The sequence below is a fragment of the Nelusetta ayraudi genome, unplaced genomic scaffold (genome assembly GCF_046127955.1).
Source record: "Nelusetta ayraudi isolate G7.1 ecotype Tasmania unplaced genomic scaffold, CSIRO-AGI_Nayr_v1 ptg000026l, whole genome shotgun sequence".
Classification (NCBI taxonomy): Eukaryota; Metazoa; Chordata; class Actinopteri; order Tetraodontiformes; family Monacanthidae; genus Nelusetta; species Nelusetta ayraudi.
Genome location: NW_027466076.1, coordinates 56,489 through 77,026, shown reverse-complemented (window position 1 = coordinate 77,026; position 20,538 = coordinate 56,489). Strand labels below are relative to the sequence as shown.

General features: G+C 46.1%; 2 protein-coding genes across 4 annotated transcripts; one reads left to right on the top strand and one right to left on the bottom strand.

Annotated features, from left to right (window-relative positions):
• Positions 1-1,213: 1,213 nt before the first annotated feature.
• pnpla2 (patatin-like phospholipase domain containing 2) lies at positions 1,214-6,768 on the bottom strand. 2 transcript variants are annotated; one of them, XM_076028594.1, is made up of 9 exons: positions 6,089-6,758; positions 5,449-5,681; positions 5,240-5,305; positions 4,280-4,489; positions 4,082-4,142; positions 3,560-3,766; positions 3,244-3,376; positions 2,859-2,981; positions 1,214-2,467 (listed from the first exon to the last, which is right to left on the bottom strand). In XM_076028594.1, the coding sequence occupies exons 1-9, from the start codon at positions 6,273-6,275 to the stop codon at positions 2,203-2,205; spliced, it is 1,485 nt and encodes a 494-aa protein (XP_075884709.1). In that variant the 5' UTR covers positions 6,276-6,758; the 3' UTR covers positions 1,214-2,202. The 2 variants fall into 2 exon arrangements, with proteins under 2 accessions (XP_075884709.1, XP_075884710.1); XM_076028595.1 differs by having other exon boundaries at positions 2,249-2,454; positions 6,089-6,768.
• A 2,087-nt stretch (positions 6,769-8,855) lies between these two features.
• On the top strand, positions 8,856-20,313 carry pidd1 (p53-induced death domain protein 1). 2 transcript variants are annotated; one of them, XM_076028592.1, is made up of 15 exons: positions 8,860-10,089; positions 11,118-11,531; positions 12,158-12,310; positions 12,417-12,468; positions 12,567-12,768; positions 13,540-13,689; positions 13,785-13,958; positions 14,050-14,197; positions 14,498-14,633; positions 14,723-14,873; positions 14,975-15,098; positions 15,184-15,299; positions 17,672-17,779; positions 17,889-18,127; positions 19,331-20,313. In XM_076028592.1, the coding sequence occupies exons 1-15, from the start codon at positions 9,519-9,521 to the stop codon at positions 19,569-19,571; spliced, it is 2,979 nt and encodes a 992-aa protein (XP_075884707.1). In that variant the 5' UTR covers positions 8,860-9,518; the 3' UTR covers positions 19,572-20,313. The 2 variants fall into 2 exon arrangements, with proteins under 2 accessions (XP_075884708.1, XP_075884707.1); XM_076028593.1 differs by lacking the exons at positions 17,889-18,127; positions 19,331-20,313 and adding an exon at positions 17,000-17,087 and having other exon boundaries at positions 8,856-10,089.
• Positions 20,314-20,538: the final 225 nt, after the last annotated feature.

Below are 20,538 nucleotides of genomic sequence, written 5' to 3'. Positions count from 1 at the left end.
ATTATTATTATTATTATTATTATTATTATTTTAAAGTTCGTGTCTAAAATAAAAAAGTTATGCATTTACATAATTAAGACGTACACGAGGAAAACTGACATAGTTCTTTTTTGTCCTTTCGTTGTATTAGTTTTATGGACTGAACTACTTTTATTGAAATTATCATGTTGTGCAACACTTTTATGGGATAAATGTTCTTATCATACAACAGCGACACAGAGTTCATTTCATGTAACTGATTATTTGGAACTACCCTAAACACCACAGTTCTCCATATATGTCCATAAGCATCGTTAATTTTATGACCATACATTTCAACAATATCCAAACTCTTTCAGCAGTTGGCGGTTGGCCTACTTTGTGGTGCCTGCATTTACAAAGTTGGTGCTGTCAAACTTCAAAAACAAACATACAAACACAAGCAGACCAACATAACCTCGTCCTGAAACCTCCTCTTATGGACTTAAGGAATGCTTGCCATCCAAAAGTTAGAAGCAAAACCTGTTATTTCAGTTAGCAGGCACAAGCCCTTTAATTTTTTTTTTTTCCCTCCCCTGAAATCACTTAAAAGGTATTGTGAAGTGTTGGCACAACACAGCGCCAAGGTAAACATCGCTGTTGTTTACAGTACCGGCCAGAGACACATTTTATTATTTGAGGGGAAACGCGTTAGGACACGGGATGCCTTCAGGGAACCGGGTTGGCGAGCGTGCGCCTCTACTGTTGACAGGACGCTACTGCGCCGAGGGCTTATTTACTCGTCGCCAGTAAATCCTCTTTGTCTCTGCGGCCCCTTTTGTCGCCATCTGTCTTTTTTTGTCATCACGTCACGTTAATAGTTGTTTGTGGTTCAGAGAGGAACATGATCATGACGCACAACTTAAAAAAAAAAAAGGCTGGTGAGAGACTTTCTCAACTAAATCCTTGACACTGTCGACTATTTTTGACATCTACAAGAACCTTTCAAATACAGCAAGTAGGAGTATCATCACAAATGTAGCATCTCTATGGTATCATAACAACATCACAATCGATGAGCTTGTCCTCAAAGTGCCCTCCACTTTGATTTGTCACTTTGATATGAGACACGTGCACGCTGTTCCCTGCTCTGTGTGCACAGCGCAGTGGGTGTACTGTGAACGCCGCTGTTCATTAACTGATCTCTGAGAACCGACAGCAGAGAGAAAAACATCCACAGCACCACAAGCGGTAGTTACTGTTAAAACAGAAGGAGCCCTGTTTATTCATTAACGGCATGAATGTGAATCCCTTTAAAATGTTTTCAACTCATGTTGAAAAAGATTTCGGTTTCAGCAAAATCATGACAGCATACACTTTTTCCTTTCGTAAATCAGAGAACAAAAGTAAAATGATTCAGAGAAAAACAGAAGATCACACATCTTGAATTGAAAGGAACAATGCCCTAAAAATCCGTCCCTCACAAAACTCTGCTTTGGGAAAAGAAAACAGAGAAAGAACGCTATCGAAGAATCTCACAAAATAATTATTCAAGTCAATTATTCACATAAACAATGAGGCACAATTTGGACAATCAGCGTGAAATGGCACTTTGACTTGTCTCTAAAAGGCAACACTTAGGTGCAAATTATTCATTAAATAAAAACAGGTTTCCTTTTGGTACATTTCTACAGCAATGTACAGCGAGAGTTAGCCTCAAAGCTGCAATTACACAACACCTTAAAAGTCTATTTGACACAAATTTCTTGAATTAATTTCTTGATTGGCACACGAAAAAACAAAACAAAAAAAACGTATATAAAAAAAAAAGACTAAAGACAAGGACATTCACATTTAAATACACATAAATTGCATTGACACTTGCATCAGAGTAATGGAGTAACAAACGGACTGGTGCAGTCCCGTGTTTTCCTTCTCTATGGCTTTGCACCACACCTCTTTTTCTCACCCTCCTCCATGCTTGCACATGACTGTGAAGTGCGCACATCCTCACGTTGGATGTAGTTCTACATTAAAACACTTACACAAGTCGTGCAAATCAGTTAGATTATTGCTCTATCCAACCCCAGTGCAACTTGGTTGACAATTCCCAGACCGCTAAAACCTTAAAAATTCTCAGAAATAAAGCCGGCTAATATTAGACTCAGATTGACTGAAGGTCTTGTTGGGTCTGGGGCCAGTATGTTGATTGGTCCGGAGGCCAGAAACTCTCGGAAACCACCTTTACATTGTGAGACCCTCTGGGGATGAGGTGATGGCTGTGGAGCGCTCGGCCGACGAGACTGGGTTGGCTGTGAAGGAGCCCTGCAGGTCCATGTTGAAGATCAGACCTCCGGACAGCAGCTGCCTCTTGTACTGGTCGAGGCGCGAGAAGGCGTCGAGGACGGAGGAGCTGCCGTTGTTCACCCAGGTGGGAAACAGGCAGCTGGATGAGCCAATGTGGGACGTGAGCGCCTGGTAGTGGTGGAGCTCCAGCTGGCAAGAGAACCTGCGGCGATTAGCATTAGCATTACAGCACGATGGAGGATGTGGTTGGCTTCAGCAGAGGCTCTAAAGATCTCTTATTGCACAAAACGTAGAACTTGGCAGACTTTTTTTTCACAATAATCTGCACTTTGTGATGTCAAAGAGGGCACTGATACAAATCCCAGGTTAGTGGGTTAACCATTTGCGTCAGCCTACAACATGTACTTTTTAATGTTTTGCACTTTGCGATTTTGCAAAAACGTTTGGGTTCTCAGTAGCAGGAAGTCCTTTCATCAACAACAGATTTCCCCCCCTGAACAAGAACTCTGCTGCCCCCAAGTGGCCAAAACCTAGCTGCTCTATTTTCTGTTAAAATCCTTTCAATGTCGGGTGCACTAAGTTGTGAAACCCACCTGGCTGAGACGTGTTGGGAGAGGCTTCTAGAGGCCTGGCGGAGGATGTGATGAACAACTTTCAGGATCTGCTCTCGGAGCCAGCCCATGTCTTCCTGGACATCAGGCAGCCACTCCAAGAGCCTACAAATGGGTTGGATAATGAATAACTAGTCCCACGTGTGGATATTAGAAATATAGCTACAATCACCTGCAGACAGCGAGTCGCAGGAAACACTCTCTTATGATAATACAAGTAGAAATAAATAGGTTTCATACGTGATAAATAAATAATATTACAGACAGTAATAATCTAATTAAAGTGCAGTAATTCTAAACTGGACAGCACCATAATTCTGTCTAAAAACACCAATGTTGATGCAAGACAAGACAGTATTTAATTTACCTGAGAGTCAAGGACATGGCGGACTCCAGAGGGAAGGTGTAGGGGAGCATCAGCGCAGACGCCATCCTGACTGGAAGCAGATTGTTCAGCTTCTGCACCAGGCTCCTCCTCTCCATGCAGGCCTCCAGTAGAGCTGCAGCAGGAGACAAAAAGGGTCAGAATTCCAAACGGTAACAGGGACAGTAGTATATATGTATATATGTATGTATGTATATATATATATATGTATATATATATATACATATACATATATACATATATGCGTTGAATGTTTTTCTCGTCAGTCCTCCTTTCTTGTGCTTTCAGTGTGAGTCACCTTTGTGCAGGGTGGGCGGAAGGTGTTCGATGAAGTGCTCCTCTATGGAGGTGCTGCACTGACTGGCCACTGGTCCCTCTTCATCCCTGTCGTCCGTCTTCCCATCCTCGCAGTCCTCGCAGTCCTCGCAGTCCTCGCAGTCCTCGCAGTCCTCGTTCCTGGCCAGCAGCGGCCTGTCCCTGAGAGGCCCGTTTAAATTAAGCAACCCTCAGGAACAGAAAGGAGGAAAAGAGCGCGTTGACTTTCCAGGATAAAAAAAAAATAATCTAGGAATCATTGTGCAAAATTCACTTTAACAACTTTCCAAAAACATAACCCACTCTCTGGAAATCATCACTCTGTGATATCACAAAGGACACTGATACCTCCCCTGGGGTAAGATTCTGATAATGTACTAAGCCAGGAAGTGGCTCCGCTCTCTGAAATCCACTTGTTTTGCAAACATGCAAAACAAGAAACACAAACTAATCTTGTTTGTGTTTCTCCAGCATGGCCTGATGCGCCTGAGGCATGTTTCCTTACCGTTCTTCTTGAGGAAGTGCAGGGCGTCCTTGTAGCCCTGCTTACACATGGCCTTCATAACCTTCGAGCGGCAGAGACAAACATGCGGGTTATTGTTCCGTCAGGCCGCTGGGTTTACTGCAGTTCATCCAAGCGGATCAATACAGTTGGGGGGTAGACGTGTGCGTGAGTCAGGTGTGAGCGGTCAGGTGATCCTACCATGGGGTCCGGCGGGAACAGAGCCCTGGAGACCCGGTAGAGGTTGGTGAGGGTGAACTGGATGCTGGTGTTGGTGAAGCGCAGCTCGTGGATGTTGGTGGACGAGTCCCGCGGGCAGATGTCGCTCTCGCCGCAGAACGGCGACACGGTGATGGTGTTTTTCAGCTCGTACTGGGGGAGGTTGTCAGAGATGCCGCCGTCCACGTAGCGCTGCGTGACGAGACAAGCACCGGCGTCAGGGGCCGAGGCCGGACGAGAGTCCTCTTTAAAAAAATATTGACGGGCGGCGAGCGCTCCTCCGGGGCACGGCACACATTGACTGCATCCTGACTATTGATTTGTTTTCTTTGAAACTCCTGACCTCCTTAAACTAGGTCGTATGATTGTGAGTAAACAGAGATGATACAGTTACATCAGTTTTGGCCAATTACAGCAACGGGGGTGTTGAGAGGATAGAACGTCCTTTTACTTCTCTGCCAACTAGATTGACCGCATTGTGGGTCGGGCACACACACACACACACACACACAAAAAAAAACCTAGCACTAAACACACAAGCACGTGTAAGCTCTTAAAACCAAACAGTGGTGGAGGGTCGGGGGGAGGGAATGGGTGCTGCAGGCATTGCGCAACTGTTCCTAGAAAACCTTTATTCTAGTATGGGCCTGGCAGAAAAAACAGTTCTAGTTTCCATTTTCACAGGAAACGCTAAAGACAACACAGAGTTGCGAGCAGGGGAACCAGGGAGGGCAGGGCCAGGGAAGGTCAAAGGTGAGTTACAAAGAAAGAAAAAAAAGGAAAAAAAAGGAAACTATGACTTCTTGTGATTGAAGCTGAGCCTAATGATTAACTTGAGCCGCCATGCGAGCGGGGGAAAAATAGGTTGCCGCTGTAGATTAAATGTGTGGGGAAACACACATGGAGAGCGCCGACTTCGACATGTGCCGCTGGTTGACTCACCACTCCTTGCAGCATTGGTGGAATTAGGCCGCAGTAAACAGGGATGAAGGCGCTGCACACACACGCCTGGTGTAAAGAAAAAGTGACATGAAAATGTTATTTTTTCCACTTTTTAAAAAAAATTACTTATTACCAGGTCATTGACCCTAATCACAGGTTTCACTAACATCATCCAGAGGGCCTCAGCAAACAAACAAACACACACTCACCTGTACCAGCTCCTCCTTGTTGTTGAAGTGCGACACCAGGACGTTCTCCCCGTCCGTCACTCGCGTCAGGGAGATCCCCAGCCGGCCGCTGGCCTGCTGGTGGCAGTTGGCGGGGAGCGTGCGCCGCAGCATGTGGCGCACGATCTTCACCAGGTTGAAGGAGGGATGCATGGGTCCCAGGAAGCGCTTCCTGGCCTCCTTGGCCACATCGATGATGCTCGCGCCGGCCTCTCCTGCGGAGGTGGTTGAGTGATTAACAGGAGGAAAAAGTAAAAAATAATCTAATATAGGGATAGAGGTGTTTGGAATCAACAACTCTTCTATTCTTTGGCTTTGTTTTGTGATTGAACGTTTGAATGTTTCTTGAAAATAGTTGCTAGTATGTTTTGAATTTCTCACAGTAATTATTTTTTATAGTAATACAGAAGATGCATAGTGCATAAATACTCTATTGTGTACACTTACAATAACCATGGCAAGACTATTGAAATAAAGTGATTATTCTGAACCAATTAACAAGTGTTGTTGAGTGTAACGGTTAAACATTCACGCACCAATGGTATGTTATTGTTTATCAACAACATACTAATTATACACCAAAACATAAACATAAACAAAATGACCGACGGACGGGACGTACCGAGGCACACATCAGTAACCAGCGCCGTGGCTGTCAGCGCCCCGGCTGATGCTCCGTATATGTGCTTGGCGTGATGCACCAGGAACGGCGCCTGCTCCACCAGGCAGCTGGCGACGCCGATGTGGTAGATGCCGAGGAAGCCGCAGCCAGCGAACGAGATGTTCCACGGCGAGTCCAGGGGAAACATGCCGCCGGCCGACCGTCCGGAGTGTCGCTCGCTCGCTGTCGCCGAGGCAAAGTTCAAACAACAGCAGCAGCAGCAGCAGCAGCAGCAGCAGCAGCAGCAACAACAACAAAGAGGAACTGACGCCCAAACTTTGCCGATGCTGTCCTCTTTACATGCCGACACCGACGGTGTTTTAGCTTGCTTTTAGCTAACGAGTCGCTTTACGTCGTTTAATTCCACTTGGCTGAAAGTACAGCAGCTCCCTCCCTAAATGTGACTGTGGTCAGTTGGACAGGTGCGCTGACCAGAACCCGGCACTCTGTCAGTCAGCGAGAGCGAAACACCGTGTCCTCCCGGCTCGCCCCGACACTTGTTTTTCCTCCTCCAACCCTGTTAGCGTGACAGGGTGCAGGGCGGAGGCTAAATCCGAGCCGTCCAATCACAAGTGAGGGGTTAACGCCAATCCGCCCAATCTAAAGTGAGAAGAACGGACAATGTCACAGATCAGGCTGCTGCTGACACAACTTGGTTGAGGCTGTGGCTGTGTCTCAGTTCAGAGTCTGCGTCCTTCGTACGTTTTTTATGTTTATTATTCTGAAATGCTCCATGCACATTTTTGGATGAGCTTTATTTTGAAATGCTACATCAGAAATTGCTGAAATTCATTGAGGGGTTTCCTTGGGTGGTGCACTAGCACCCTGAAGTGGAATGATGGAGTGACAATTAGGAATTCTCCAAATATTTTCATCTGAAATCAAGAATAATAAACAGAAAAAAAAAATCAATTTTTGAATGAGCTTTATTCTGAAATGCTGCATCAGAAATGGCTGAAATTCATTGAGGGGGTTCCTGGGGTGGTGCACTAACACCCCGAAGTGGAATGATGGAGTGACAATTAGGACATCTCCAATAATGTTAATCTGAAACCAAGTACGGAGAACAGCGATTCTATCTAGTTTCCCCATTGAGTACAGTGACCACCGTAATACCTGGTGTTCACAGAGCTAGCAAAAAGCGAGTGCCTGCTGGCTGGACCGTTTTTGTCAAACTGTCGGTTGGCTTGACCGCAGTCCGAGAAGGACGAACCAAAACCCGCCTCCCCGGTAACCACACGGGACCATAGACACGGGACGGTCTAGCCATCGGCGTATTTCCTGCTTGCATCACCGCCATTCCCGCCTGCTGGCCAAGCCCGGAATTGACTTTTACATAGCATTAAGCTAACCATTGGTTCGCTATCCAACCATGACGTTGGATGTTGAGATAAATAAAAACTCGACGTTAAAAACGTAATATTTTATGTGAAATTTGAATAATTAAATTTCTATGCTATGACGCAACTTCCTTTCAAATGCATGCTTCGAAGGATGCAGACCCTGATTTGAGACACAGGTGCTGTGTCTCAATTCAGGTGCTGTGTCTCAATTCAGGGTCTGCATCCTTGAAGTGCGCATTTGAAAGGAAGTTGCGTCATAGCACTGCGCAAAGGCTTGTCCCAATTCCCAAGGGTACTTAGGACGCTCAAAAAGCGTACTCGGAATGCGCCCTCATTTAAGCTGATTCCAAGGATGCACCGCTACTATCAATCGCGTACTTATGTATCCCATAATGCTTTGCATGCTGCTGCAAAGCATCGTGAGATCTTGGGAAGTCAGTTGAAATTAGCAGCATGTACTGGTAAAGACACTTCATATAAATTTGAGTATTGAAATTTCACATAAAATATGCAGTTTTAACATCGGGATTTTATTTATTTGAATATCGAACAACATCGTTAGATGGCGAACCAATGGTTAGCTTGATGCTATAAAAACGTCACTTCTGGGGTTGGCCAGCAGGAGGGAACGGCGGTGACACAACGAGGAAATACGCTGAAGGCTAGATCGTCCCCTGTGGTTATGGGGAGGCGGGGTTTGGTCCGTCCTTCTAGGCCGGGTCCTCGAAGAACGCTTCCTTCAGACGGAGGACACAGCAAGGTTGTGTCTCAATTCAGGGTCTGCATCCTTCTAACCCTGAAAACGTCACTTCCAGGGTTGGCCAGCAGGAGGGAACGGGGGTGACGCACGCAGGAATTACGCCGAAGGCTTTAGTCGACGAGCGGATCCAGCTGCTGCTGCAACTGCCATCATGTTTGACTCGGGGAGAGCGATGATTTTCGGATCGTCTTCGCTATATTTATCAGGATCGTTTGAAAATAACTAACACGTTTTATTGGCTTGTTAGAGTTAGTGAAATTCACTGGAACATTCTGGTCTGGACAAACTTTTATCGCACAGAAAAATATGTTGTGTTCCGACATGTTAACGATTTTCTCACGATGGATCGATTAAGCTCACTTGCAGCAATCACTCCACGTTTCTCTGGTTTTTGTTTATTCAGATGACATCAGCTCTAAAAAAAAACCATAACTAATGTTTACCTAGTTTCTAAAAAGTGAAAAAAAAAAAAAACGCTCTGAATAGAAAATGCGCAATCTATTTGTAAAGGTATTTCTATTACCACATTAGGCACACACACACACACACACACACACACACACACACACACACACACACACACACACACACACACACACACACACACACACACACACGAAACAAATCGTTCCTCCTGTCAATGCTCAGCACAACAAACAAACAGCAACTCCTAGCGGCAAAACTGGGCAGTTGCAGTAAACGCACACGTTGCAACATCTGTGCCGCCTCCTTTGGCGGGATCAGCGTTTTGTGCGCTTGGTTTTTATTGCGGAACAAACCAGAGAGGCGGGCCCTTTTTTCTCCTGCCTGACAGCGAAGGTTTGACTCGTTGCACCGCTCGCCGGCACATTTCCGAAATTAAAACAATGAATTACCGTGACGCAAAACTTTTCCTTTCAAATCACGAAGGACTCGCGGAAGTGCTCCAGAGAAGAGAAGGGAAGTGATGTGTGGAGTGGAGTGGTGTGGAGTGGAGTTCGCCTTGAGAAATGTGTTAGTCAGTGTAGTGCATCGTATTAGAACGCAGACTCGCGACAAGTGAAATAGCGATTTCAAGGACGGCAGAGGTACATTATCGTGTTTTTGTTATGCTAACAGTGAAGACACGTGGATGCTAGCCTTGTTCAGCAATTAGTGACAACACCACTTTAAAAATGTCTCGGAAGCCACTAGTCGTTGCCTTTTCTCAATTATTTCGCTCTGCATGGAGATTGTCAGACGCATCATTTAGCGTGAGGGCCACCGAAGAGGTCAGTGTGGGGTTAGCTCAAAGCGAGCACCGGTGTTAATGGACGGAAGAAGCCCGGCGGAGGAGCAGCAAGAAGAAGCTGCCGAGCAGGCCGTGGACAATGTGGCCCAAAGACTCCGGGGAGGACTTTCACTCCAGAATAGGGAGAAAACGGAGACGCGGGCTGCACATCAGTCGTCTAGCGGCGTCCCCTCTCAAATTCAACCGGAGGGCGTCGAGCCAGAGTGGGATGCTGCTTCCGCGTCTCCCTCCAGCCTCATGGACACCTGCGGTCCCTCCATATCGAGCTGCTCCTCTTCCTCCTCCCTCTCCCGACCTCTCCCTCATCCCCCTCCATCCTCCTCCTCCTCTTCCTCCTCATGTTCTGGCCCGGCTCTGCCTCCGCCCTGGCACCCTTCTGTTGAGCTCTGCGCGGTGCTGACCGACACCAGGCTGACCCTGGACGTGTACCAGGGGGGAGCGGCAGGCCTGCCTCACCTGTGGAGGTCCGTCCCAGAGCAGCTGAGTGGGGTCCGATACCTGAGGCTGGGCTCGGAGGACGAAGAGAGCCTGAACCAAGCGCTGGGAGTTCTCCACCGTCTCCCCCACCTGCGCTCACTTGCCATAAGGGGTAATGACTTGTTTATTTGATTGTCACAGGGTTAAATGCAGGTCCTTGGACTGGAGTTTGGGATGGAAACTAAAGGTCTGAAAAATTGTTCGATATGTGATAGGGATGTTAAGAATGAATCGATTAATTCGATAATTGATTAATTACACGGGTAGTTAATATCATTAAAACTAGGGAAATCCGTTATTATTGACTTCCTGATTATCGGCCGATAAAGGCATTAAAAATTAATATCGGAAAATATCGGTATCGGGGGAAAGATATTACAAAAAATATGACTGTTAAATTTCTCCTGAATTTAGTGGTCGTGCCAAAGAATGAATTCCTCGAATTTTCTGGTAATACTGAATCGTAAATATCAATACTTACTTGTCTACTATACTTGATGTCATCAAACTGCTTCGAAGCGTAACAGCAAACAACGCGCGTGTTTCAGCAGAGTGGTTTCAGTGGTGGCTGGCTGCTAACAAAATAGCTTGTTCGTAACTGACGACATCACTATCCATAATGTGTTAATTCCGCAACCATATATATCGGTATCAGTTGATATCGATTGTTATCGGTAAAAAGGTCAATATTGGACATCACTAATTAAAACACTGTAGTGGCAGGAAAGAGCAATTCACCTGTAGATACTGTATTGGTCATTATATACCTGGAACAAGTTACTTTTAAACAACTTAAAAAAAAAAAAAGTTGAATTGTGACCCATTAGAAGTCAACTTAAAGTCAGAGGATAAATGTTTAGGGTGTTTTTACTGTTCTCTAATGTAAAAATGGGTCACATTGGATCCTCAGCGTTATTTAAGGGTTAAATGATGTGTTCCTTACACATTTTTCATTGTGAAGTTTAGGTTCTCAGGAAAGATCACGCTTATCAATCAACTAACGAATAATGAGTTAATCGATAATTTGCATCCCTAAAATGGGACCTATAAAACCTTCACAAAACACTAAGAGAAAGCATGCAAAATATATGTTGTCCGGTTCCCAACGTCCCGACTGACTTTTTTACACTGTGTTTCCAGGACACTGTTTCTATGACGCCAGTGGTGACCCTCTACCTGGCCTCCTCCCCGACCTGCCTTCCTCCATCTCGTCCCTCTCCCACCTGGTCCACCTGGATCTCTCCTTCAACCAGCTGTGCCGTCTGCCCGCCTGCATCCTGGACCTGCCCGGCTTGTCCTGCCTGCTCCTCTGTCACAACCGCCTCTCGGCTCTGCCCGCCGACGTCAGCCGGCTGTCCTCGCTCACCTTCCTGTCCCTCCTGGGGAACGAGCTTGTCTCTCTGCCGCCAGGTTTGGGTCACCTGAAGGCCCTGCAGACGTTGGATGTCTCGCACAACCTCCTACAACAACTGCCTGATGAAGTTGGCTCCCTGGAGACTCTCACGAAGCTGGACTTGTCCCATAACAGGCTGAGGAACCTGCCGGAAAGTCTGGGTGAGTCCAGGAGTGAATGTCCAACTCTGTCATAGACGTTCACGGTGTAACTTTGAAGCAGCTGAATCTAATTTTTAGGCCTGTCAGCGTTAACGCGTCAATCGCGATTAGTTAAATGCAATCCATAATGCGTACATTTTTTTTATTCGCATTTGCTTCTGGTGTGAACCTAGCGTAAGCCTTTTTGTCCCTTTTGCTAACCCGTAGTTGCCCCCTCTGGCCGATTCCTGGTAAGAAATGCTTTACTTTATGGGGTTAAAACTGCCTTGAAATGCTAATTAAAAGAATTTTACACACGCAATTCAAACCGCAATTAATCGCAATTAACTATGAAGATTCTGCGATTAATCGCGATTAAAAAAATTGTTTGAGAGCCCTACTAATTTTAAATCCTGCTGATCTATCTTGTCAAACTAGACACACATTATTTTTTACACAGTGCCCACTCGTCACTCCATTTCCAATTTTCCAACAGTGATATTTTGGTAATTAAGCCTTTTATTAATCATCCATTCCACAACTTCCACAAAAGTTGTGTTGATCCTTCAGTGAGGGACCGTGTCATTAATCAACTGGATTCATCACGTTGTGGTTTAAAAAGCAAACTGTCGGTCTGTGTCTCCTAGGCTCTCTCCTGTCGCTACGGGAGCTTCTCGTCCACAGCAACGATCTCCACCTGCTTCCCCGGAGTCTGGATAAATTGCCGCAGCTGAAAATAGACGCGCGTGACAATCTCCTGGGACGGCCCCCGACTCCGCCTCCTCTCCCGCCCACACCTGGTGAGCGCAGAAGTATCAAGAGATTCAGCTGACTATAGCCGTAGATGGTGGGCTGTCTAAGTTTGTGCCACAAGATGAAGTCTTCACTGTCACTTGATTTTACCAGATCCGTCGGAGACAAAGATTCCGGAGTTGCACCTGAGCTCTGATCAGCACAGGTAAAAAGGCCACCTGTAGCCAGCACACGTCTTTGATTTTCACACCTCTGCTGTGATTTATTGTCCATGTAGACACTCATGCTCCTTTTGCCCCTCAGTTTCAGTGTTACGTCTGCGGGCTGTCATGTGTTTCTCCCAGGGGGGGCTGAGCTGCTCTTCCCCCCAGGCTGCGTGGCGGCTCCGGCCGAGCTGGAGTGGGCGAAGAAACTTCCAAGCCGGAAGCTGGTCCGACTGGAGGAGCATCACATCCTACTGAGCTGTCCTCTGGAGCTCCTTCCTCACGAAATCACATTTCTGAAGGTGTGGGAGAAGTTATCAACCACAACAACTACATGAAACTCACGTATAAGTAATAATACTGCCGCAGTGTGGAATCTACGTGAGAATAGTAATAAACTTTGGATGTTATGATTTTGCTAAAAAAAAAAGAAGTAAAATCAGTGTGTGTTGGTTCTAATCCAGCAGTATCTTCAAATTGTCCTTTTGAAATGGGCCAGAAACGATTCACACACCGTGTGTCAGGCCAGCGGGGGGCGCTGTCCCAGTGGTAGCGTAATATTTTCAATACTCCTTTGGATCCTTAATTGTGATTGAAGATACTGATTTTACCCATTAGAACAGAAAAAAAATCGCTGCTTATCAATTAATCGTAAATCGATCGATAAGATCAATCAACGAATGATTAATTAATGAATCGATAATTTGCATCCCTACGCAAGACCCACGTTTCTTTTCTTATAATGAAGTTGCAACCCAAATTTATTCCCCAGCACTAATATTTATTCCATGAAAATGAAAACGCTAGCCTTGTTTCTATCATGTCTAGTAAATAGATTATTGAAAATATCGAATGGCTAAATAAATGCCCAATATTTTCTCTATAGGTTTATATTTTAAAATTCCACTTTAAACCGCCCACCCAATCAAAACAGCTCTGCAACCCAAAAGTGGGTCGTGACCCACCAGTTGAGAAACGCTGTATTAGGTTCACTCAAACTGCTGATAGTATGCTGATTCTTTTTCCGCTTTAATTTTCATGATCGACGTTTTATCACATGTCAACCTGTTCAGCCGGTGGAGGTGTGCGTGCCGTACCACCGGTCAAAGAAGAGGGAGGTGCTGGTGCAGAGGTTTGACGGGACGTCCTGGGACATCCTGCCCACGGTGCTGCGGAGGGGCAGCGAGGGCCACAGCAGTCACCCCGGCGGACGTCCAGCCAAGGTACAGCATCAGTGTTGTCATTTTTCTTTCCTGTTGTTGTTTTCTTTGGTAGTGAAAAAATGTATCACGACATCAGTGTCTTGTGGCCCCTGCAGCTGGCCTGCTGTGCCGTGCTCCACTTCTCCTGGTTCATGGTGGTGTCCTGCCCAGTGAGGGACAGCTGCTCTCTGTCTGCAGCCAAAACTCTGCTGGTCTCCTCCGCTGACCCGAGGGTGAAGCTCCGCTTCCCCCCTGACTCCACCCTGGGGACCCGCACCATTACATTACAGGTAGCCAGACGGTTTAGTTTGTTGTGTTTTGTGTTTGTTTTTTTTCTGTAGTTTGCATGATTTGTATTTTTTTATTTATTATTTTTTGTAGGTGTTGCAAGTGTCCGTCTCAGAGGTGCAGGCTCTGTGTGAAGATCCTCAGGCCAGCGTCAGCCCTCTCCTCTGCCTCTCGCAGAGTTCCAACTCTGACTTCCTTCAGCCCATCAAAGTTCAGATCCCCTTACCCCCTGGAGTCACAGGTATCACAAGCAAAATATTGCTCATAAACGGGGCCTTTCACACCAGAGCTGCTTGGTCTTCAATTAACTGTGGTTTCCTCTCATCAGCATATAAACCTCATATAAACAAAACGGTATCCAGTTCTTGTAATCCATCCATGGTTCATTCCCACCGGAGCAAACACTCTAGGTGTGAAAATGCCTTGATTGTCCCGACCAATTCTCAAATTCCAGATATCTCTGTTTTTTTTCTTTGTACCATTTTCATAGATGTATCCCCGTATTTCAATGTGTCTGAGAGTAATGTCCGTGTTGCTGCAGGCCACAATGCCGACAGGTCCTGTCTGCATCTCCTGCATGGAGATCCATCTGCCCAGAATTGGACCGACGTCACATCTCAAGTGTCTCTCCAGCTCACCCATTTATACGCCGTGTTTTACATCAAAAACTTCTCCTGGTGAGCCCCTTTTGCTGTTTCAATTCTTATTCCAATCCTGCCGTGTCCATTTCCTGACGTGCACTTCCCTCACGTGCACCTCCTCACAGGTACTGGCTGTGGTACACCACTAAGCGCTTGGTTTGTGGCACCGTCCGCACGGTCTACCAGAAGCTCAAACAGTACAAAGTCCAGTTCCTGGTCCAGCAGCGGAAGAATGATCCCTCGCAAGTCGCGCTGCAGTGTTTACCGTCTAGCAAGGTTCGCCAGCCTCTCTGTAGTTTTGCCACCCACATGCTTCAGCACCTTCTCTCATTTATATGGCTGTGGAAATGCTAAACGGCGCCTTCTCACCGGATCAGGTGGACAGCGCCCTCCAGTGTCTGTCGGAAAAATATGACGGCCCCCTGCCCTCGGATCTGTGCAACCTGATGGAGGGAGAGGAGTTCTTCGCCGGCTTCGAGATGGGCTTGGCCCTGAAAACAGGTCTGACGTCCTGCTCTGGGCCTCTCTAGTGGTGATGTGTCTTTAAGAAATGTCCGACCAATGTGCTCCTGTCCTCCCTCTCCAGACAGTCCAGCTTGTGTGCAGGGGAGACTGCGTTTTGTCTTTTGCTCCAGCGTGAAGAATATGAAGGAAGTGTTTATCTGCACTGCTGAGGGTCAACGGGAGACAGTGAGGGGACAAGTAAGACATTGTGCTCCACAGATAAGAATGCACTACGGCCGGAATACAGCGACTTGTGTTGTGTTTTCTGTCCGGGGCCGCGCAATGAAACACAATGCAAATCTTATTTTTGCATTACGTAACAATGCAAAGGCCCGTCGGCCACGTGCTCCACAGAATGTGCATATCCCTCGTTACTTAGCATTCTCACCACGGCAGAGCCGCGTTCACACAGTGCTGTATTACCACGACAGGGTGAGGCCAGGCATTAAAACACATCAGCTGATGTGGCAGGCACCAGAGCTGAAAGCTTGGGTTGCGTTCATACCGCAGGCGAATCTGATTCAAATCAGATACCTTCTCAAATCAGATTTTAAGAGCCGACTGTATTTACTGTTTTTAGCAATTGTCCAAATGGGATTTGAAACTACCTCCTGAAGGTGGTTTCAATCCGTTTTTCAATCCGCTTTGCAAAAATCGGATTTCATGTGATTTGTGACTGTTCAGACTACAAAAGAGCAATCCGGTTTCAATCTGGGCGGGCTAAAAATCGGCTTTTGGCTGGCAGTCTGAATGCTGCTTTAAGCGGGACGATTTAGGGTTGATTAACCACAAACCCAAGCGGCAGCTTTGACACCAGTGACCTTTGACACCAGGCCCCGAGAGAGGCAGCAGGAGGCAGAGATAGCGTGTGAGTCACAGTCGTGAATCACGACTCAGTCAAATATTATCACAGAGACGACATCAACTCGATGCAACTCCAAAGACGCCGTTTAGCGTCGGTGTCGAGAACAGAGAAAAGGAAAAGGGCCAACTAGGAAACAAAGAAATAGGAACAGAAGTTGCCATTTGCAGCATACAGGGACATAACTAATACATTTCAATATGCCAATTTGTTGCAACAATAATAAGGAAATCATTATCATTAATCAACTATTAAAGTATGTGTAGTAATTAGAGCTGGACAACGATTAATAGTTTTAATCGCAATTAATCGCATGATTTCCCTGATTAATCATGATTAATCACACGTGGTTCGAGGTTCTTTTTTATTTACTTTATTCTTTATCACAATGACCTCCGACGCTCACCCCACTACACCAAGCCATCCGAGGCGCACAGGTGAATGTCATTAAATAGCGTTGCCGTTACACCCCACAGTGAGACACACATCCCCTATCCAGGTGTTAAAGAAGTGCGCTCACAAATATCAACATTAGAAACTCACGGCTATTTTTTGACGATATGACGCAGACGCCGACATATCGCCCATCCCTACTCACGGCTCTGACAGCACGTGAGCAACATGCGTTAATGTGCGATTAAAAATAATTGTCGGCGTTTATAAATAAATGAGTTAACGAGATAATAACGCGTTAACTTGCCCAGCCCTAGTAGTAATGAAGCGGAATCACATCTTGATCTACCGACATGTCTTGAGGGACAACGTTTTGTGTGTGTACCGGTCTCCTGAGGTGAACAGTTCCTCTGCTGTTTTCACCACCCAGAGCTGCCACTTGACACATGGACACGCCCCTAACAGGAACTGCTTGTAGGCTTTGGCCGGCTTTTTTTTTTTTTTTTGCCCCCACAGAATGTAAACACTGGTAGAAAAAAAAAAAAAAAAACAGGGCTAGGAAGGGAAACACGGTGCTTACCTACAACCCACGGTCAACAACAAGCTGTGGACCTCATAATGGACCCGTTTTTCCTCTGTGCAGGTCGTTCAGGTCCCTCGTTCATGGGGTTTATTTGAACATGTGCACGTTAGACTGACGCGCAACCGGTTGGAGGAGCGCACCGAGTGATGTAGGCAACAAACAAACCATGAGATTTCATGGCTGTGGCCATGATGGTTTCATGCACCAGAGTCCTGTACAAAGCGCAAGTTTTTCACCTTTCGTTTGTTGTTTTTCTTCTCTGACTAAAAAAGGGAAAATATCCGATTGTGATCAAACTGACATAAAATTCAGATTGGAGCTTTTCAAGATGGATCTACAAGGATTTTTTTTTTTTTGCCCACTTTGGCACCAAAGTCAAGTCATTCACGGCTGATTGGAAAAAGACAAAAGCGGCTGTTTGTGGAGAAATGCCCACACTAAAAATCGAGGTTTTCTTAGCATAGGATTAAAATCACAGGAGGAACCGGTGAGGCCGCAGGAAAAAGAAAAGAAAAAGCACACAAGAGGTGATTGTAGCTGCACTGCATGATGGGGGTGAAAGGTGAAAAATTAGCCACATACTGTACACGCTCCAGACGGGATTAAAACCGGGAGCAGCTGATGGCGAAACCACCCGGCTTGCCGTCACCTCCAGAGGAATAAAATTGGGTCCCGTGATTCAGCGTCTGCTTGTTATTTCAACGGGCGTTGTATTGTGTTCCTCTGCCCCAGGTGTCGTTCTACCGAGGCAAGGTTTCCAGTGACCTGCCGAAGGAAGTGGCCAGGAAGAGGAAGGAACATGAAAACCAGTGGCTTGCAACGTTACCGCTCAAACTTCCCGTCAGTCACATCAGTCATTTAATTGTAGCTCTCTTACTGCCTGGCTCGTTTTTCTCGTCTCCGTCGCCTGTTAAAACTGACAAAGTGCCCCCCCTCCACCCCCCCCCAGGGAAACTGCTCAGAAGTGTCTCCTCCTCGATTATTTCCACCGGCGCTCAACTCGGAGAATAACTTCAACCTGGGCGAGGGCCAGTATCCGCCTCTGAACCTGGGCGACCCGGAGAATGGCCTGCTGACGGAGGACAATCTGGTCTGCATCTCCCGGCAGATCGGCCGGGAGTGGCAGGAAATCGGCCTCAGCCTGGGCCTGACATACACAGAGGTGGAACACATCAATCACAACAACAAGTCAGTTTCAAGAACTTTTTTTTTTTTTTTTTAATTATGATTCTGAGTTTTTGCTCAGCAGCCTTGAAAAGTTCTAGTCGGGATGATTTTCAACCCATAAGAATGTGTCCTGACAAATCAGACACCTTTGAGGAGAAAAAGGGGCGGAGCTACCGCCAGGGTTCTACTGCGGCTGCTTGTTCCTCATCAACGGCACCTCAGCATGAAGTGTCAGCATCTGGTTCTGCTGGTGGGGATGAATCATGACCTTGGCTTTCCAAGTGTTGACGTTTTTTTTTTTTTTAAATTGGCTTTATTCTATTAGGTTCTTCTATTTCAAGTAGAGACTGTAGACCTGCTTGAATGATGTAAACGCCTCCTCTGGAGTGAGGCGTGTTTGTTAATCTGCACTGTCGGCCACGGCCGAGCCATCTGGGACGCTGTAGGAGATTATACACAGGCCGATGCTCATCTGTCCCTCCCATCCCCCCTCCGCCTCCGCATCCCCCACCTCCTCCTCCTCCTCCTGCTGCTGCTGCTCCTTGTGCCCAGAAAACCTCATGACGCATCCGTGAGGCAGAGCACAAAGTCTGCATAAAGCATCTATATCAGGCACCATTTTATATCTACTGACAGGATGTTCTCAGGATTTATTTATTAATATTTTGCTTCCTGGTGATGTTGATTAAGAATCAGGGGCTGCTTATTCTAAATGTCAAAGGGCGTATTCACACCAGGAAAGTCCTGTAGTTCGCTCTCTTTGGTCCGGACCAAAATACAATGCATCTTTTTTTGGTGTGGTGCGGTTCCTTTTCACATTGCAATTTTCGCGAGAGTCCCAGGATTTGACAACAAACCCACTTGTGTGCAAAGGTCGTTCAATCATTGGACAAAACGGTCCGGGGCAGGGTACCACGGTGCGGTCGCTTTCACACACTAACCGAACCGCACCTTGGTTCGTTTGGAAGTGAACCGAGACCACCTCTCCGGCGAGGTCTCGGACCGGCTGTTTGACAGGACAGGTTCACACAAGACACGAGCACATTCATAGGAAATCACATCTAATTGGTTTTACGTACTCAGTCCATTTGGACCAGATCCTACAGAACCTTTCTTTTTCAACTTTGAGAGAATAAGATATCTTGTCCATAACATATATCTCATACACAATGTCAATCCAATATTACCAGGACTTTTAATTAACTCTGATTGATGCTTTGGCAGGGGCGACCTGGGGGCCATGGTGCGCAACATGCTCTTCTCCTGGGCCCGGAGACAGAAAAGCGCTGGGTCGGAAGCCGTGTCCATGCTGAGGTCCGCATTGATCAACGGCGGCAGGAGGGACTTGGCCGAGGAGATCGAGGACATCGTGAACATAGGACGGGGGAAGTACAAGGAGTCTCTGAGGAGGGTGGGCCTGGAGGGAGAGGCCTCATCCCCGGGTCAGAACACGGCAGAGGACTGACCCACGCCGCCTGCACTGGAAGGACTTGCTTCTCCTCCTACTGCTGTCTCAATAAACTGTGTCAAAGAGCAATGTGATGCCCCTGCCCCCCCCCTCCCACCACCACCACCACCACCACCACCATCTGATACATCTCACCAGCTGGAGAAACATTGCACAAGAGAGTAAACTGGATCCAGTGGACCAGGATGGCGGTCTGTGCCTCTTCATCAACACTCCTTTTATTGTCCTGCTCTTCTTAAGCAGTGATGTTTTAACCTGGAAGTGGAAACAACAAAATTGATAAAAATGGATAAAAAAAAAAAAAAAGCTTAAGTAAATGCGTTTTTTATTTTTTTATTTTTACCTAAAGCAGTATTTTCTATTCCAGTCCCAGTACTGCACCTTTTCTGTATTTTGTATTGAGAATTGGTTATGTTGACATGGAATGGCTATATTTTTAAAATATTTATATTAGGTTTTTATAGGACAGACACTAAAGTAGTTCCCCAAAGTGCAAGGAAGTGCAATTTTTAAAGAATTAAAACCTCCTCAGGGTCGCTGTAGTAAAAATATGTGGTTACAAATTTGATTGTAAATTAGTTGTAAATCTTTATTTGTCATGTGTTACACACTCCGTCCCAGCTAACTGTGACAAAAAGTGTTTGCTACAGTACTTTTCTTCTGCCTACTGTTCAGTAATGGACTATGTGGACACGTATTTATGTGCACTGATGATAAAATTCAAAGAATTATCGTGTCAGCTTTGTTGTTTGAATTTGTTTCAGCTTTAGGTTTCAATTTTCTTTTAAAATATCTGTCAATTTGACCATGGTTGAGATATAACTTTTCCTCAGAGAACAATATTAGATGATTACGAAAAAAAACAAACGGCATATACTGTACATATATGGAAGCCGTTATAAAAAACAAACATAGATATATATGTATATTTATATATGAATATGTATATATGTATGTGTGTGTA

Bases quoted from the DNA above. Each gene is read 5' to 3' on its own strand.
- pidd1 (XM_076028592.1), top strand. From the start codon at position 9,519: ATGGACGGAAGAAGCCCGGCGGAGGAGCAGCAAGAAGAAGCTGCCGAG. The intron at 11,532-12,157 runs GTGAGTCCAGGA...TGTGTCTCCTAG, and splicing joins GAACCTGCCGGAAAGTCTGG to GCTCTCTCCTGTCGCTACGG. The intron at 14,874-14,974 runs GTTCGCCAGCCT...TCACCGGATCAG, and splicing joins AGTGTTTACCGTCTAGCAAG to GTGGACAGCGCCCTCCAGTG.
- pnpla2 (XM_076028594.1), bottom strand. From the start codon at position 6,275: ATGTTTCCCCTGGACTCGCCGTGGAACATCTCGTTCGCTGGCTGCGGC. The intron at 5,682-6,088 runs GTACGTCCCGTC...CCACCTCCGCAG, and splicing joins GGTTACTGATGTGTGCCTCG to GAGAGGCCGGCGCGAGCATC. The intron at 2,982-3,243 runs GTAAATTAAATA...ACCCATTTGTAG, and splicing joins GCCATGTCCTTGACTCTCAG to GCTCTTGGAGTGGCTGCCTG.